Source organism: Mastacembelus armatus, chromosome 13, assembly GCF_900324485.2.
Source record: "Mastacembelus armatus chromosome 13, fMasArm1.2, whole genome shotgun sequence".
NCBI classification, from domain to species: Eukaryota; Metazoa; Chordata; class Actinopteri; order Synbranchiformes; family Mastacembelidae; genus Mastacembelus; species Mastacembelus armatus.
The window spans coordinates 5,049,693-5,068,919 of NC_046645.1; the positions used below are offsets into that span (position 1 = coordinate 5,049,693).

Sequence of the window (19,227 nt, forward strand, 5' to 3'; positions counted from 1 at the left end):
TCCATAAATATCTTTCATTATAGTGTTTTATATTGGTAGGTGTCAGCCTTTCCCAGGCTGGATTCAGATTTAAGCACAGGGAAATTCACCAGAAACAAAGCATGCGTGTAATCTGGTGCAATTTCATCTCACTGATAACAGTCACACTGTTTACTGTTCACTCCTCGCACACAGAACAGAACCCAGTCATTTTTGGCAGTTTTTCCCTTAACGCATAATTTTTCATTTTTTGCAAAGTAACCGAGCAAGAAGGAGCTGGAGTGAGCTCTTAGATGAAGAGCTGCAGGACCCAGGCTGCACATCACTAACTTCTCGGTAATGTAAGAAACTTTACTGTGCTGTGCTTTGGTATGAAAAACTACTCATGCTGTGCACAGTATGAAATCGAACTGTGGTTACAATCATTTTCAACCAGCATCTTAATTATTATTGTTTGGCAGCATCGTAAACAAATACATCTATTACTCTTGAGTTGTTTTTGACTAACTGTTCAAATGCTGTTTTCTGTAATGTTAAACCACACTTACTGTTACCACAGTGACCACATCTTACCTCTTAGCAGCCAGACCTGAAACATTACAGATTACAATTTCGATGTTGTTATTACTATTAATATTCTCTAGTAGTCAAAGCAAGCCCGTCACAGTCTCTATATGGTTTCTGTGTAGCCACAGTACGTGTGTAGACATTAATCCACTCACACTCATCTATAGCTAGACATTTATGATTTCATACACATCATCAGTTTGCCATTTTGTACCACTGTGTGTTCCCTACCAGTACGCCATTTGGTTCAGTCTAAATAGCATATACATGCATAAGCACACACACATTAGCCTGTCTCATTTAGATTATAAGTGCAGTAACATATGCTCAGCTTTTGTCACATCAATAGCAATATATTACCTTTCACTACCCCTTTTTACCCTGCAGCTAATTAATGCTTCATATAGTGACACACCATCATCAGTCTAAACATATAAAAACTGAGTCTGCTGAATTCCTACGCTTCATTTGCAATAGCAAACATCAAGAGTGTTGGGCAGATGGTAAAAGCATGATGAGTAATATTATTAACACCAGACAAGTAAACAAAGGAAACTAGACATTGATGTAAATATGACAGATATGCTAAATTGTGAGCCAAAGACAAAATACTCATTGTACTTCCATTATAACACCACAGGATCACGGGAAGGTAAAAGAAGAAGAAAGGTTCCAACTTAATAGTGTTTGCCCAATTGCCATTTTTAAAATAATTTTGATCGTCTTTTATCTTATTTCAAGTTCCATTCATCAAGTGCGACTAGTTATCAGTTTATCTGTTGATTTTGTAGATTAGATATGAAGACCTCTTATTTTGAGCAGATTGACTTAGGAACCCTTGGAGAAAAAGTGAATATTATTCTAAAAGGCCATCAGGAGGAGTTAAAAGGCAGCAAGAACAAAACGTACCATGTAATTTTCTTCTTAAGGTAATTGTGAGAGAATTATAGACTAAAGCTTTATTGTTTAGACAAGAGCCCTGAAAACGGCTCACACAATTATCATTCAAATCACTTTGCTTTATTGTGTAATATTATGTGATGTATACTTTTTTGCCTATATGTACATGATGGTATATCTTATATCAGTACATCCAGTGATCTTTTTTTAATCTAGCAGTCTTTATTCCTCATAATTTATTCTTCTTCTGCTTCTCATTTTCCATTCCTTTTCACAGAAAGTGTCTCTCACACTCTTTGTCCCTTTCTCTCTGTTTAATTTTCTCTTCTTTCACCTCTTTTCTCTCTCCCTGGCTGTCTCCAGCATTATGCTAACACATTTAGAGGCAGGCCCCTGCAGTGCAGAGTAATCCTTCATTGAAGCTGCACTCCCTTAATGTGTCTGTGGAGTCTGAGATCCCTCCTAAACCGATCTCTGAGATGACACGAGCCCCAAGGTTAAACACACAGGGTCACACACAGGCTGCACGAATGCTTACATTTAAATGCGTGAACACTCTCAAACCACACACATATAAAGATAAATCCACAGTGTTTTGTGACACTTATTTGCAGTTAACAAGTCTGAACTGAAGATTTGTGTCATTCATAGAGCTAAAACATAGATTTAGTGTTTAATCGTACACTTATGCACACCACCATATATAGAAACATAGACATGTGCCACTTCCATTGCAAATCATGCATGAAATTATGTTTGAGGTATAACCAGCCAACCATCCATAAGTGAAACCCATATAACTCAATAAGGATAAAGCAGAACCTTAAAGGTTCAGTGTGTAATATTTAGAGTGATCCATTAGTAGAAATTAATTATAGTTTTCATAAATATCTTGTCATTGGTGTGTAATCACCAGAAACTACTAACTGTTGCATTTTCTTAAATTAGGATGAGCCTTTTAAAACTACATAGAGAGCCATGCTGTGCCATCATGTTTGTACAGTAGCGCAGAAAGGACAAACCAGTTCCTGCAATATCACCACTAGGTGCCGCTACATTTTTCACATTTTACACATTGCACCTTTAATTTAAACGACAAGTGGTTTTGTATTGTAAAGTAGGATAATTCAATTAGTTTACATCCTTTTCCTTTCCTGCCTTCCAACAAAGTTTTTTTTAAATTTAAATTTTTGTTTTAAAAGAAGTCATTATGAATTTATCAGTCTTTCCAGGATTGTGATTTATAGCCATCCTTATTAAACTCCTCAACACTTCTCTACAAAACATGTATATATTTTATTTTTCAAATGTGACAAGGTTTAGAATGTGACTAGTGCTTGTCCCACAGTCACATTCAGGGAAGATTTGGTCAACATCCCCATCTAAGTTACTACAACTATTACTTTCATCAATATGTGCGACAGAGAGGGTTTATGTGATGGGGATGTTATTACAGCTCTTGTTGGAGAGGATGGAGGGGTAGAATAGCAGAACCCTCCAACGGTTCAATTCCAAGAATAGCAGTGAGGGCAGAGCTGTCTGATGAAACATACATGCATAGGCGATAAAGTAAGAGTCATTATTGGCTTGCTAGTGTTGATGATTTATGTGATGGGAGAGTCCTCTTGTCAGTGCTGACTTTACTCTTGTAAGAGCAGTAGAAAACCATATACGACCTCCATGACATATGGCATGACACCATTCTCTTCTAGCCAGCAGTGAGCTTCACTGTGGGGGCATAATGCATAGAAGGTTCAGGTTCATGTTTTCCTCATGTTCCATCCTCCACTGTGTAGGTCCGTTACGCACAGCCAGCCTTGTTCTCCTCTTTTGGTGTCTTTTCAAGAACATAGGGAAAGTTATCCCCTTCATACCAAAGGAACTCTAATTCCAAACCAGCTGTGCACAGGAGAATGTTTCCAACAGTATTAACCAAATTGGCTTTTTTCTTCTATTAAGACTGGAGATATAAGGACTGTGATTTTGGACACTCAACATTTACTAATTTTGCACTTTTTCCATTTTAGACAGCTAAGGTGAACTACATATATTTTAAATTAAGCAAGGAGATTAAGAATCAGTTTGAAGTTACATTTAACACAGAGGAATGTTTTATTTTCAAGTGTAGACATGAATGAGAGAAAGGAGCCTGAGTTGTTGGAGCCACTGACGTTTGTGTTCCACAACTTTCTAGAACATTATGTCCTCACATGTTCTTGAAAACTGCTCTGCCCTCGCAGATCTTTCCCTACAGGTTTTCAAACTTTGTAGACTGAATGGTATTTAAATGTGCTTGTGCCTTCTCAGTTCTCTGCCATACTGTATTTTCATACACACACAATTGTGTGTTGGTGCATGAGTAAGTATGAACCGGTCTGTTTCCTGCTTTTTGTGATAACATATGTGAGATTGAACATATGTGCACAGTGCCAGCATTTCTTTTGTTCACTTTGTGTGCCTCCTGTTAAAGCTTAGTGTGCAATTCTGAATCAAAGCTAAGCAGGTGTCATTCTGGCTACAGACAGATGGGAGATTTCATGCTGAAAGCAGAATCCTATTTTCTCTCCTATTTTTCTCTCCCTCTTTCTAATCTCTGTGTTTGCCTCGCACTCGTTTTTATCCTTGCATCAGTACAAGATGGCTTCTTATTCAGGGTGCTTTTACATTGGCAATTTTGCATGAACCTATAGTGGTTTCCCAAAAACTGAAACACCTCAAAATCTAATGGTGTGATTTTTTTTTTTTTTTTTTTTTTTTTTTTTTTGAATGAGAAAGCAATTGACTAAACTGTTCACTTGGGTGAAGCAGAATGAGATTAGTTGCAGTCACACTTCAGTGAAGGTTATATGTATTAAATGTTCTTACTTTTAGTATTTCATTGTTAGCAAGAAAAAAGGAGACACAATGCCTCACTACTGATTATTAGAGAATAACCTCAGAATAACCTAATATGCTTGTGTGGCTCCAACTGGTAAAACATTATCTCTATTATACTGTAGGGGTGGAATATGTTTTGAGATTCCTCTTACCTAAGTAAATTAGCTGTAACCCACTGTACAGTAAGTCCATTTTGACCATTTAAGGGGAGTTTATCTATTACTTTATGTTAATATTGTTATCAAACAAACGTGTTTGCACATTTTGGTTCCAGAAATTTCCACTCTGACCCACACACACACACACACACACACACATATATGCATCTTTTACTTCCAAACCTGACTGGAATTGATTTGAAACATTGTAATTCATACAAAACTACAACTTCATATTGAACAAAACAAAGAAAACACACGGTGTATTAGCCTGTTTATTTTCAAAATCTCTCTGCTCCTGACCCACCATTGTACTGGTGAAGCTGAGGGCGATATGTGCCTCATCATATTTCCTTGGCTTTGGGAAGTGGGCTTTGAGTTGCGATCCCTCCAAATTTCTCTGTTGGGTAGGCAGCCTGGACTTTGGCATTAGACCATTTGTATGAGCTGTTTTTTTCCCTGACAAAGCTGTTGTTTATACTACTAAAAATAATTTTCTAAAAATGCCAGTTGCCGGTGCTGTATTGTCAATCAATGTAAATGTCTCTCACTCATGGTTTCTATTGTACCTACTTTAAAATAGGAGCTAAAAAAAAGTTCCCTCAAAAAGTGGGAACTTCTAAAGGTGCTAAGAAATATGAAAAAGTTCCTCCAGTCCGAAAGTGCCTCGTGTTCTGCTATCAGTAACCAAGCATGCCTCATGTCCCCTTGCAATAGCTCCATTAGTGATTTAATGTCTAATATTGTGATTAATGTATTTTAACTTTGCTGTTTGAGGTCAAGTTTAACTACTGTGGGATGAATCTATATTTTCTATACATTTTGAATTTGAGATCATAATCTGCAAAGTGAGATCTGAAAGATGAATGTTAGATTCCTTAATAGTATTTATGACACTGATGATGTGTCGTCAGTGACTTAAATCCCTCTCTTTGTCCTTCATTTTCTATTTTTCACACTGTGTAGCTGCCTCACCTACTTTCTTATTCAGCACATCCTGCTCACATTTTGTATGTGTCTCTCCATATGTAATTTTTCTTTTTCTTGTAGCTATGTCTCTCTCTCTCTCTTCCCCTCTCTTCAAGCAGTCTCTCTCCTCACTCCCTGATGAGGCCAGCCCCTCCATGGTGATGAGACCGACAGAGGGTGATTAAAGTGAAGTCTCATCTGGTGGGAAAACTGACCTCAATCAGAACTATTCTACCAAGAGGATGCTCTCTTCCTCTCTGTTTTCCTCCATCCATGCTTCCTACTCAGTATATTCCTGACTCTCATCCACCATCTTTTATTCTCTGACCCGCTCCCTCACCATGTCAGTGCTCCCCATCTCTCATCTTCCCTCTCCTACTTTCTGCTCTCATTTCTCATCTTCCCCTATCCGCTCTCAGTGATCACTCTCAATTTGTCATCATCGCCTGTATTGTTCTGTGATGGTAATCTGTCCTTCTGAGGAACTCTCAAGTTTGCTATCACTAGCTTTGTCCAAGAGCCCCTGTATTAACAAAAAAGTCTATTTTTTAGAAAATGTTTAGTGTATAAAGTTCTTGATTCTCTGTTTAAAATAAATGCATTGGTTTGTTTTTCACCCATATCCTTATGCTAATATTATGCTACTGTGGGTACAACCAATCGAAGCAGCTCTGACAGCAGTTCAGAGAAATATATGATGCTCTGTGACGTTAAGATAACCTAAAGGTAGCTTTTAATGCTTTTAACTGTAAGTGACACATGTTCTGTTGTCTGTGTGTACGTCATTTGGTGAAATTAAAATGCCTCCATCCCAGGAGCTTGATTTCTGCTACAGTCCAAGGTTGTATGCTGATAAAGGGTCGTAATGCCGGCTTCTACCAGAGCCTCTTCTCTGGCTCTTTTCTGTCCACCTATAACCAGCCAGTCAGTGCTTTTAGCAATTACAGTATAATGTATTAGTAACAGTAACATGCAGTGATGTAGAACAGGCAACGAGTTAGTATTTGGGGGAAGTGATTAGTAATTTTTGTTTCATTGGTTTGGAATAGGTGATTATAGGTTGTTTCATTCACAATAGTTTCAGATTGTTATTGCTACTATTGCTTAATTCTGAGAAAAAAGTACTTTATGGCCTGAAATTCACTTGTTTATGGCCATTTTCAACAGTCAACACTACTTATTTTTTATTTTTATTTCAGTTTATTGACCACTTAAGTGTTGTTTAGTGTTTTTCAGTCACACCTTTAATACAGTATTGTAATGTAGGTGCAATGTCAAATGTATCTACAGTACATATTTTGTTTATTCTCAGGAAATTTTTCTAAATTTTTAAATTTGTTAAATTTGCAAATAGTACAGTTGCTGATTTTGTGTATTTACAGCCTTTCTCTCACTTTCTCAATATAAGATTCAGATTCTTGTTATCATAGAGTTGCTCTGTGTGTTTAGGTCAGTGAGTTGTATCAGTTAAAGAAAGGCTGAGTAATGTAAACATTTACAGTAAACATTTAGCCTGTAGTTGCACTATAAACAGTATTTACCACTGTATATGTGTATGTACATTGCATGGGTGTTCGGAAAAATAAGGAGAGCAATCCCAGTGTGTCCTTTATAAATGTCAGCCAGGCAGTGTGTGTTGTCATGGCAACAATTATCCATAAACTAAATAAAACACGGTCCCGTTTTAGCTTTGCAATTACTACCATGAATCATAACTGCCAGCCTTTGCTACATTCTTCAGCTTGTCCTCAAAATGTAACATGCCTTTCCCACAAACATTTATTAGCCTGAGCCCACACAAGAGTGTGAAGTGTGCAAGTGAATCATGTACAGTATGTGTCATTTGCTGAGGGTGATTGTAATTTACAGTGAAGCTAGAGATGGGTGCTTCAGTCTCCTTGCTTTTACTGTGGGTGCTGTAAGTAAAAAGAGGCGAACACAGAGAGATTTCACCGCCCTCTGTGAGTATAATGAGCAGAGATTATTCATTCGTTTATTGGTCTTCTTTTTTCTTGCCCCCATTTTATCAGCTGACAGCTACACGGAACAGCAGTCACATGTACTTTCTAGTACAGGCAAGCTCAGTCAAAAATTTGTAATTCAGTATTTTAGGGCAGTTAGGTTGACCCCTTTTTTTACTACCTGTATAATTAAGCTGATATTTTTGCACAGTCTAAACATGAAATGGCAGAATGTGTCCTATCTGCTGCTGATCACACATGAATGGTGATTTGTGACATTCTACATAATATCTAGAGTATTAAATTACACGGCCACCAGAGGCGTTTGACTAGCTCTGCTGAACCGGACGTGATGCAATCACACCATTTCCAGTGATATTTAAATCATTTTCTGCATGGATGCTCTGGCCAATTGCCAAATTGTGCTTCCTCTGTGCAGGCCCTGTTTTTGATTTAATTTGGAAGGAGTGTGTGTGTGTGTGTGTGTGTGTGTGTGTGTGTGTGTGTGTGTGTGTGTGTGTGTGTGTGTGTGTGCAGTTATGCCACTTGATGTGATTTTTGATGATGTCTGGCCATCCTTTGGTGCCTAATTCACTATACATATATATATATAGAGAGAGAGAGAAGAGAGGGAGAGAGAGAGAGAAAGAGAGAAAAGGGGGAAGACCAATAGATAGATAGATCAGTTTGCACTCACTCATATCCATCTAAGCAGTTTCAGCCTTCTTTTGCATCAAGGACTAACATGTAAACCACTGAATTCTTCGTTTTGTTCATTTCATACCACCTAAGGGTTACAGTAAGCTTTGTGTGTAATTGGTTGGTAAGTCATTTCAAAGAAAACAGAAACAGCTGGTCTATTGTTCACCCACCAGCTAGAGTTACATGCTGAACAATATCTGTATTAATTATCTGCCCCTGGTTTTATTCTTTCAAATAATGAACTTTTAGCAAGTCAGTTAGTTAAAAGCTAGTGTTTTCATAAGGTCAAGTGGCAGCACATCTGGTTCTACATAGGACAATATTAATGCTTCAGTTTCATTTTGATCATAGTGCAACTGAAATTCTTTACAGCTTTTGTTGAGAAAATCATTTTTCCTTTGCTTGTTTCTTGTGAGTCATTTGAGGGAAGTATTTCTGTTCCCCAGTGAGACTTTTTAAGAGTGATGACAACGCTGATGATGATTATGATGATGATTGTCACAATTATGATCGCCATGACACCTGAAGGGGTAGTGTGAGTGTCGCCAGATGTGTCATAATGGCATTTATTAATTATAGTCATTCACTAAAATAAAATGCCTGCCTACTGCTCTCTGCAGATTTATGTTCTTTTTTTCGCTTTTGCCTTTCGAAGAATATCTGAATGAAAACCAGTGATCTCTACCACTGTCACACCTTTATAACTGCTTTGTTTCTTTAAAGTCCCACACCTGTGGTTCACTTTTATATTTTTAATAAATCATCCTGTCTGATGCACATTTCCTGTTTGGTCTTCTTTTCTGCCCTCAGTTAATAGTTCAGTCATGTTATCAGTGTTGTGCTGGGTTGTTAATGTTAATAATTCATATAAAATACTAACACAACCTGCTAGTAAAAAAACTAATGATGGCATAATCATTCTGTCAACTTTTATAATTCTATCTGCAACTTTTCAACTTTACAAATTTTCAACAAAGGAAAAAAGTTGCATTTTGGCCAGATGACATTTTGAATAATACTATAATAAGCAGAGCCTGTTTACTTCAAGGGCACACTGACAAATAAGAGTAAAAGGACAGAACAGGATAGAATCAGTAAAAAAAAAAAAGTCATATGTAAGTCAGCCAATATATAATACAACAATTGTAAAGATGTTTCTGGAAAGAAATGTTCTTTATTAATTTTCTCCAATGGCTCTTGTTGCACCCCATAGTTGTGTTAGGAGAGTTGTAATTTATTTTTTCCAGTTTTTGATACAGGAACTGCTTATGTACCTTCAGAACCTATTAGCATACTAGGATCTCAGTGGGCAGATATGTGTGAACCTGCCAGTGTGCATGACTTCCCCAAATGAGCAGCAGATTAGCAAAGGTGAAAGGAAAATTACATAGCTGAAGCTCATGTGTCAAACACATAAAATGGCTCATGACAAACAGGTGAGAATTTTACACAGTGTCTGTCTGCATGTGCTAGTGAGAGCGTGGGTGTGTGTCAAATGGTGAAACTGGCTGTGAGAATCTGGTCAAATAGGCTGCTACTGGGCTACTGTGCTCATGAAATGACAGGATGACACAAAAAACAGTGTGTGTATGTGCCTGCACCTGTGTAAATGTTAGCGCACACAGAAATGGAGAAAAGTGAGATTAGGATGCTTTTGTACTGTGCATTATATTTGTGGAATTCATTTATTATCTGTAAAACTAAAAATTGGAACTAGCTGTTAGGGATACATGAGGGAAGAGAGATTTCTTATTTCTTTTTGATGCCTAATCATAACTCTCAGGATGCGCCCTGTCTTTTCAAAATAATGGATTGTTGAATTTATTCAGATGGCAGCTTGCTCAGTGTTTTTACTACGTGCATGGGACCAATTATCTCCAAATATATGCTTTTATCAATATAACCTCCTATAAACACAAATATAGTGTGGCAAAGTTCTCATTAAGGGCAAAGAAACTCATAAACAAAAATATATCAACACCATATTAAGAACACATAAGTATACACACACACACACACACACATACAGACACATACAGAACCATAGACAATCTTTGATGTTGTCAAAGTGTTTTCCCTCTGTCTCATGTTGTTTTATCTTTTTGTTTTCCCCTTCATCTGTGACACACTTGTATCTGTCACTCACTCAGTGACAAAGACACATTGTTACTGCAACTCATTTAAAAGCAGGCTGTCTGGTAAGATGACTTTTCTTTCACAAAGTCAGAGAAAAAATACATTGATCTGTGGACAATGATATATGACACTTTCTGTGAAAAGTACACATCATTTCACTATATGTGGAAAAATCAGGACTCTGAAATCATTTAAAAATCAAATTTTTTTTGTAAGGTAGGTAGAAGATTAGATTAGGTAGACACTGTGAATGTCACTGAATGCTTATGTTAACCCAGAATGAATGGACTAATCTTTTCTGATACTTTTGCAAGTTTGATGTACTTTATACTGATAGGGACTGCCTCCAGGAACTCCAAAGTCCAATATGATAAACCCTTACTCAGTTTCCATATATAATCAAACTAACTATACAAATGAAAACACAGAGAACCGCAAAATCTGTTGCATCGCATTGTGTGACAAAGTTCAGCTTGTTTAAGTGGTAGGAGACTGAATCATGTTTTACCCTTGAGGCTTACCACAGCTCTATGCATTTTCTACTGAGACCATACAAAGCTTTATAAACTGATGTACTTGAATCGACTGTTGCTGCAGCTCTCGCACAGACTCACTGCTCTCAACACTTCTCATACATGCTGAGCTGCTGCCTGTCTGCTAACGAATGGTGAAGAGACCGCTTGGGGGCCTTGGGGCTTGCCAGACTTGTTCCAGTACCAAAGTCACAATAGAAACAGTGCTTGTTAGCCTGTTGATATTACTCCTGTTGCTTGCAGACTTTGGACAGATCCACTATTGCAGTGCCTGTTAGTCTTAATAACCATTTATTATTTTGAATCAAATACTTTTATCTTGTCATTTTTTAATTTCTGCTACATATATGAGTTGTTATTTTTTTACTTTAAAAATATATGCATAGTATTAGCACAGCAAGTTAAGTAAAACCATTCTTAACATTATGAGATTTTAGCTTTATGTAGCTGATAGATTCCTATTTTGGGAGGATAATAAAGCATATTGTTTTACTTTCACTGAATGCTGGCATGTCAGGTATAATGTTCCCTGCACTTTTGTGGCCTGAAAGATGTGCAACATATACTGCCTGAAATACTCAAACTAGTACAGTTGTAGGTCCACGACAGGTACAGTGGATACCAAAGAAATGTAACACCTAATAGTCCCCGTAGTTCTATATAATGTTCATACTGTCAGCCAAAAACTCCATATTGTTGTTTTTCTGTGGAAACTATGAATCTCCAACATGTCACATTTTCACAAACTAAGAAAAAAATCTTATTTTCAGCTTTATGGCAATGCTGTTAATGCAGTAGATTGTGTATTTATTCTGTCAAACCACAAAGAAAAACATGTAACTTCCTTCAGTTTAGCTGGAAAATTTGCCAAATATGGAGATGAATGATATTCCTTAAAGACATACAACATAAAATGAAAAAAACACAATGGGAATGTGGAAGGACAGACAAAAGCCCTTTCTGTAGCAGGGACTTTCCAATCTCTTCTCTTCAATTTTTGTTTTTCTGTCTTTCACCACCAGCAGGAAAGAATCTAGGAAAGAATGTCTAGTCACATCACCAGCTCCATTAGCCCTACTGGTATTCATGGGTGGCTGGCATCACAAATTTAAACTTTTAAATTTTTTTTGGCACAAGTGCAGAAACACATGAAGACACACATAACCCCCCCCTCACACACACACACACACACAAACACACACCACCACCCCTTCCCATGAACCGGTGATTAGAATGGAAATCAATTTGAGGTGCCCATGGCTAAATTGATATCATTACGTTCACTGCAGGCAGAATAATGGATGGCTGTATCATTATATAGGGAAGTAATAGGACGAGACAAAGCACAGGTAGACAGCTCGCCGCAGGTGAGAGCTATTATTAGTGTCTAGTTCCTGGCACACCCGCACACACACACCCATACAGGTGCATGCATATGTGCAGCTGTGAACGCACATTTGTGCCAAAAACAAAATGTAGCTGAAACCTTACAACACACTTAACAACTCCACTTTAGCCATTGTCACCATGTTGGTGTGTGTGTGTGTGTGCGTGTGTGTGTGTGTGTGCTTAGTCACAGCAGCATGCATGTGTTGAATCAAAAGCATTTCCATCTATCAAACGACTTCTTGAGATGTTGCATGTGTTTCTTTCCACTGGTCATTAGTTGTGGCTGTTTGTTGTTTTATTATAAACACCTGTTCGCTCATTTTGCACAGCTGCTGCTTGCATTCTGATACTTGTATGAGATGAAATAAGGGCCAGAACAATTTCATAAAATGACTCACTCTGCAGGTAATGTGTTGTTGACACAAATTAGATTAAGATTTCTTTCCTTCACTATGAAATGGATTATCAGTAACTCAAATTGGAAATGTGATTTCTATCTGTTCATTGTAAAATTAAAGAAGGAGCTAAAGTAAAAATTGTTAGCTAAAACAAGCACTGAAAAATAAGCATTGCCCAGAACTAGATGTAAATTGCAAATAGTAAGTCAGTTTATAATTTATCTTTAGCAGCTAAAACTAACATTAGCACTAACATAGCACTAAAACTTATTTACTTACTCTCTGTAAGTAACAAGCATATCTGCATGGGTGCAAGAAATAGCCTGCCCCACTGGTATTTGTGTTCTTTTCATTTGTATAGGTTGAAAGAAACTTTAGTATGATTTGTAAAAAACATGTTTTTTGTAATATCAAGCCATTTATTAAAAACAAAGCAGAATTAAAAACAACAACATAATAATAATAATACTACTAATAATAATAATAATAATAATTTCAGTTAGCAGCCAATCTGATGTGATGTTATTTAAAGCAATGTAAGAAAAACAAAGATAATTTCATTATTATTAGCATATATAGAATAATAAAAATATTGAATTTACATCATCATTTTTGGCAAAACACCATTATGTACAGATATAGCAATTTGTTTGCAGTAAAAAGACAGGAAAATACTCCATTGTACTGCTCAGGCACTGGTTGTCCATGTTAAGGTAAAAGGCTGATCCATATGAACAGACTTCAGAGTAGCATCTATAATCAGCTCCTATAGACAAGGAGAAAAAGAAAGAGGGGTTAGATAATTACTTAACTTTTTTGTTAACAGTGACTTTGTTTCTTCATTTGTGTGGGGTCCAACACACTTTAGTGCTGTGCTCTATGTGTAAAAAAACATAATGAGAATTGCAATTTTACTTTATAATGTTTTTATATTAATTTATTTTGATTTAAGTAAAACCAATGAAGTATATAGACAGTGACATACAATATTTAGATGGTCGGAACAGACTTAGTCTTATATCTTATATTTTTAGAATAAAACATATCCTGTGCTACACAGAAATACTGGAGCTCCCCACCCTCACTGTATTTAAATGACACTGTGCCAGCTGCTTACTGCTTCTTTCAAGTTGTTACCCTATCAGACAATACTTAAGGAGATGAATGGATTGTCTCAGGCTGAAAAACCACCTATTACCATACGCATACTGTGTCACCCTCATTCCTTCTCTCTCTCCTTCCTCTCTGCCCTTCTTCCTCACTTCCACCATCTTTCATGTTCCCTGTTTATCTCTTTCACCTCTCTCCATCTGTTTTCTGTGACGCATTCTCCCTTTTTCCACTGCGCTCTGTCTGTTCTTCCCTCCTTCCAAAAGATGGACTGTTTTTCTGGCTTTTCATTATTCTCAACTCATCCTTGCATCTCCACCCAGCACACATCTCTCAAAATACCTCTGTCATTCTGACTTTCTTCATCTGCAATTCTTGCCCTCTCTTCTCACTTCTGTCTGTCTTCTCCAAGAAGAACACTATAAATCTAAGGCCCTTCACACATTTTTTTTCAAACTACAATTATTTATGGAGCTGTAGTTACCATTTTCAAACCCCTGATAAGTACACTGTGTACAGTGCACAACCTTGACGGGAATATTTTATCGCAGGGCTAATGAGGTGAAGGCATGTATCCTATCCACTTAAACTCTGCGTTGTCTTTGCTTTTTCTACACACTCTTCCTATTGTAGTCCTCAATATCACCTGCCCTTCACCTCCAATACATAAGTTTGACTTTAAAATAGCTGCGTACTTTTTCCCTTTATATAATCTCATCTCTTCTCCCTAACTCCAGTTTGTGCTTCTCAGGATCCTTATACCTACTATGACTGGAACCTCCCAAAGTCATTTAAAAGGCTGTCCTTCAACTGGATAACCTCAACTCTCATGCCCTGTTTTAGTAAACATTCACCCAACTCTTAAGTGTCCTCATTTCCTGCTGAACCTTGCAGTTGATATAAAAATTGGACAATATGCCAGTGTTCAATTTTTACAATGGCCACTAAAAATGAAAGTAACTGTGGTACTGCAATGGACTTTGGGCATATGAATCACCAGTGCAGATGGCATGACTTTGTATACACAATTCCACATGATTTTCTATCACATTTCTTTCCGCTCAACCACTGGAGCTGTTGATGGAGACAGCAGGAGGAAACAACAATCATTTTACACAAGCAGTTTTAAAATCACTGTCCCGAGTCAAGTAAAAACAGCAGTTTCAAGAGGAATGCAGTTGATTAAAGCTCTTACATGACAAAGTGTGACACAGCAGGAGTTGGGTTGTGAACCTGATTTTTTTTTTTTTTTTCTTTGTGCTGACAGTTTTTGACTGGCAGGGAAATGCTCAATCGACTTGAAAGCTGGGGTGTGTTCTTGAAATGTGTGCATGTAATGATGAAAGAGGTTCACTGAGCTATGATATTAATGCACAAATGAACTATTAAACGTAGTGACACTGATTATATGCATGCCAGACAGTGATTAATATGTTTACTTTGAGGTTATTAGAGCAGAAATCTAGTTTATTTCATATGTGAGATGCAAGAGAATATATACACTTGTATACATATTAATATTGTGTTATCATTAAAGTCTTTTATAGCAGTTTAATATTTACATGTATGTCCATAAAGATCAGTGACTAAGATTTTAGAAAACTATTGTATTACAGTGCCTGCAGTTGATTCTTAAAAAATGGTATTTTACACTAACAATATTTTACAATTTTCTTAAAAATGTTTTTGATGAATGATGAATCTTGTTTAATGGTAAATTGAATAAAATACATAAACAAACAAATATCACAAATTATGAGTTGGTTTCCATCCATAACAGCATATACAAAAATAGCTCTCATTTGCCAGAAAACTGGCAGTTCATTTTGTTAAGAGCTTGTGTGGTTATAGAACATTTCCTGTACTTGATGATGTTGTGCAGTGGCCTGCTGAATTTAAAAACTTGCAAGGAGGACAGCATTTATTTTCAGTTATGATTTATATATGTGCCACACTAATGATTCAGGTGCATATTTAAATAACTGCATAGATTATATCATAAATAAATTTACTATAATAACTAAATGGTAACCACCCCAAAACTTCTCTGACCTGAGTGTCACGGTTGTGCTCCACGCTCAATGGATACTCTACTCCAGATGCATCTGTAAGGGTCGCCCGTGTGATCATAACACTGCCAGCACCCCAAATCTTCACTACACCCAGGATCACCCGGTCCGCAGGGGCCAGGGCATTGTAGACAATCCGATTGGTCAAGTTGTTCTGGAAGAGAAAGTGTTGCAGACAGAAGCATGAACCAAAGAGAGAAAAAGAGAAATGGGCTAAAAAAAAATATGCAAGCAACGTATTCAAATAATATTGAGTCGATATTGACTTATTTTACAGTGGTGTAGAGAGAACCTCTCTGTGTCACATGCAGGTTATCGATCTTGAACTTAAAGTGTTGTCTTTACAATCTAAAAATGTTCTTTAATGAGCTAAGCCATAGAGGTCCTCCCCCTTACATTCAGTTTTATTCTATGCTTCATGTCTTTACTGAGTGAGATTTAATGTTTGAGTATCTTTCTCCATATCATTAGTTTTATACCCAGTGTATTATCCTTTTTGCTCTATGTCTTGCCTTTAGTAGATAATCTTCTGTGGTGAGATTTTGATTGTCTGAATAGCTTTAAATCTGCAGCCTTTATCATGCTGACACTGTAAGAAACACACCTAGTTGGGCACACACACACACACACACACACACAGACACGTTATCAACCAAAGCACTGACAGGCCCTTAAGAACCAAGGAAAACTATATGTTCTCACTTTGTAAAAAATGGCCTCACTCTGAAGGTCCAAAGCTCATATGGAGCTACAGGAAAACACACAAACGTGCGTACACATCTACATTCAGATAGCCATCCAAAATGACATGCGCTCTTCTAATCTGCCAGGCAGCACTGGCCTCATTGCCCAACTTATCCTCATCTTTTCACATCTGCCTGTTCACACATACACCCACATGCGCTCACACACAAGCACATTCAAACATAGAAACACACCCACTTACGCTCGCTTTCGCTCTCTCTCCCCCTTTGGCTGTCAGACAGTGTGCCTGTTTTATTGCAGTGTGAAATTGCTTTGGAATGAGCCTGATGGTAGGCAGAGGACAGCCACAGATGTCTGGCCATGGCAGCTGCATGTGTGTATACTGTAGATGTGTGCATGTACTGTATGTATGTTTGTGATTAAACGTGTGCTTATTAATGTGTGTCTGGGTGTGATTTTTTGCCTTTGCCTTGCTAAGAAGTAAGTGGGGCTGTGTAAGTCCTATTAATCCCAGTGATTAGAGAGTTTCTGTCATTTCTGACTCAAAATGTGAGCAAACTGTGGCTTGGTAAACATTCTCTTCTTACCGAACTTCTTATCGAAGATTTGTGCACATACAAAGCAAAAAACAAACATTCAGGCTTCATTTTCCTACATGCACAATGGCAGCAGAAATTGTACTGTGTTTGCACGCACAGTTTAACATCTGTTTTCCTTCTTCTCTTCATCCAGATAAAAAGTAAACATGCCAAGGTCAATGGGCTGACACAGTTGAGGTTACAGTGACTATGTTGCACAGTGAAATTCTTCACTTTATATTTTATCCTCGTTTTGGCTTAAACTCTCTGTTTCTACAGACAAGTGCACACAAAACATAATATAAGCACTTATCTAAGGGTTGAACTTGCTATATGCTAATATTTAACTTCTTAAATGTTGATTAATCAAAGTAAGGTGTTTCTCTCTTTACACAGAATACAACTCTTGATGAGATTTTAGATGGAGCATATACATCATTGTTAATGCTGGATCATGACTATTATGCCTAATTTACTCTATGGGAGGGGCTCAAGCGAAACATTTGTGTGTTACATTATGGTGAAGAATTGCTGTTCTGCTTTAATAAGAATGAAAGCTGTTTTGTGATGCACAAAAGTCTACTAGGTGAGGCAAGTGCAACATACATGAAAGGGTTTTTCAGCGTATGAGCTTTTGCCAAATCAAGCCAGAAAATTGCTCTTTGTGCTTGTGTTTGTGATAAGAGGTTGTCTGAGCAGGCACAAATTTAAGTGCAATTTTGTGCCAAAGCAAGTACCAGAAATGCACTGTGATCTGCATAAACAGAACCACAGCTGCTCTGTTCCAACCACCTCTGAGTGAGCACATTAGAGCCACAAAAATACTAAACAGGTGCATTCACAACAAAGGCCTTGCACCTGATGAAAATGTCATTGTGGCTTGAGGGCGGCATGGTAGAGCAGTGTTTAGTGCTGTCACCTCACAGCAAGAAGGTTCTGTGTTGAAATTCAATAATCCAAAGACATGCATGTGATTTTAAGTGACTCTAAATTGACAGTAGGTGTGGATGTGATTCTCTATGTGATAGCCCACTGACAGGCTGGTGATCTATGCGAGATGTACCCCGCTTCTCACCTATGTCAGCTGGGATTGGCTCCAGCCCCACCCCCTTTCACCCTAGTTAGTAATAAATGGTATGGATGGATGGATGGATGGACTTTATTAGGGCTGCTGACTGGGTGGTGCCACAAAGACCTTAAACTCTTACTGTTACTTTTGGAGTATTAAATTTCTCTACAAGTTGACTCAGCAACATCTACTCTGCACTATGTATTGTCTTAATGTGCCTGCATAAAATCATAAAACTGTAATGTCTCCAAGATATGACTCCAAGATAGGGCTGCTAAACTCTACATCGGCAGCAATGAAAAGAGCAAGAGAATACCAACTTAAAAAAAAAAAAAAAAATCTTCTGCCATCTGTGTGAGTCCATACCACCCTCTCTCCTTTTTAGCTATATTAAAGACCGGAATTGATTTCATATATCGTGGTTGAAGTGTATTGAAAATTAAAACACTTTCAGATTATGATGAAAACTGATATTAAGTGATTCTAGAGTCAGAAGTTGCAATATCAGGACTTTGTCTCAGCCAAATGTGGAAAAAGCTAAATTCAAATCACCACCCTAGAGTCAGACAGAAATTCAATGCTAATGGTTTCCAACCGTTAGCCTTTGACATCTGCCTACCACATTTCTGTTGCATGGTAAAGCATGGGCTTATTCTCTAGTCGTGCTGCATTAATAGCAATAATGGTGATAAGGAAAAAAAGAAAAATGTGACATGTAGTTGGCCCTTGAACTCACCGATTCTGCAGCAAAGGAGGTCAGCAGATATTGTCCTCTCTCAACTGTGTCTGAGGAGAGAAAATAAGGGTGAATTACATACAGAACAAGAAATGGACACAAAGAAAAAATAGGTGTGTGACTAACTGACTGGATGACAGAGGCACACTGCGCAAGTGAATAAATGGGTGATTTTATGGATAAGACTATTCATACTGACCACAGGACTGAGCTCATATTCATCAGAATGACTGGCGGGACAAATAAATGATTGCCTGATGAGATGCATCAGTGAATAAGGCATGTTAGGAAGGTTTGCATTAATGAGTGAACAAAACTCAGACTAGATTCATGAATAAAGAAAAGACTGAGTATCTGTGTGACTGACTATATGAGGCAACATTGTGCTGAC

At 37.5% G+C, this 19,227-nt stretch overlaps 1 protein-coding gene across 1 annotated transcript in view; it reads right to left on the minus strand.

Moving 5' to 3' along the window:
- Positions 1-13,077: 13,077 nt before the first annotated feature.
- si (sucrase-isomaltase) overlaps positions 13,078-19,227 on the minus strand; it is a 58,934-nt gene continuing 52,784 nt past the window's right edge. Inside the window, exons 46-48 of the mRNA XM_026297067.1 lie at positions 18,837-18,886; positions 15,732-15,902; positions 13,078-13,335 (exon numbers count right to left, since the gene is read on the minus strand). Of these exons, the coding sequence (XP_026152852.1) occupies positions 13,258-13,335; positions 15,732-15,902; positions 18,837-18,886 (299 nt within the window). The 3' untranslated portion in view covers positions 13,078-13,257. The remainder of the gene's footprint in view (positions 13,336-15,731; positions 15,903-18,836; positions 18,887-19,227) is intronic.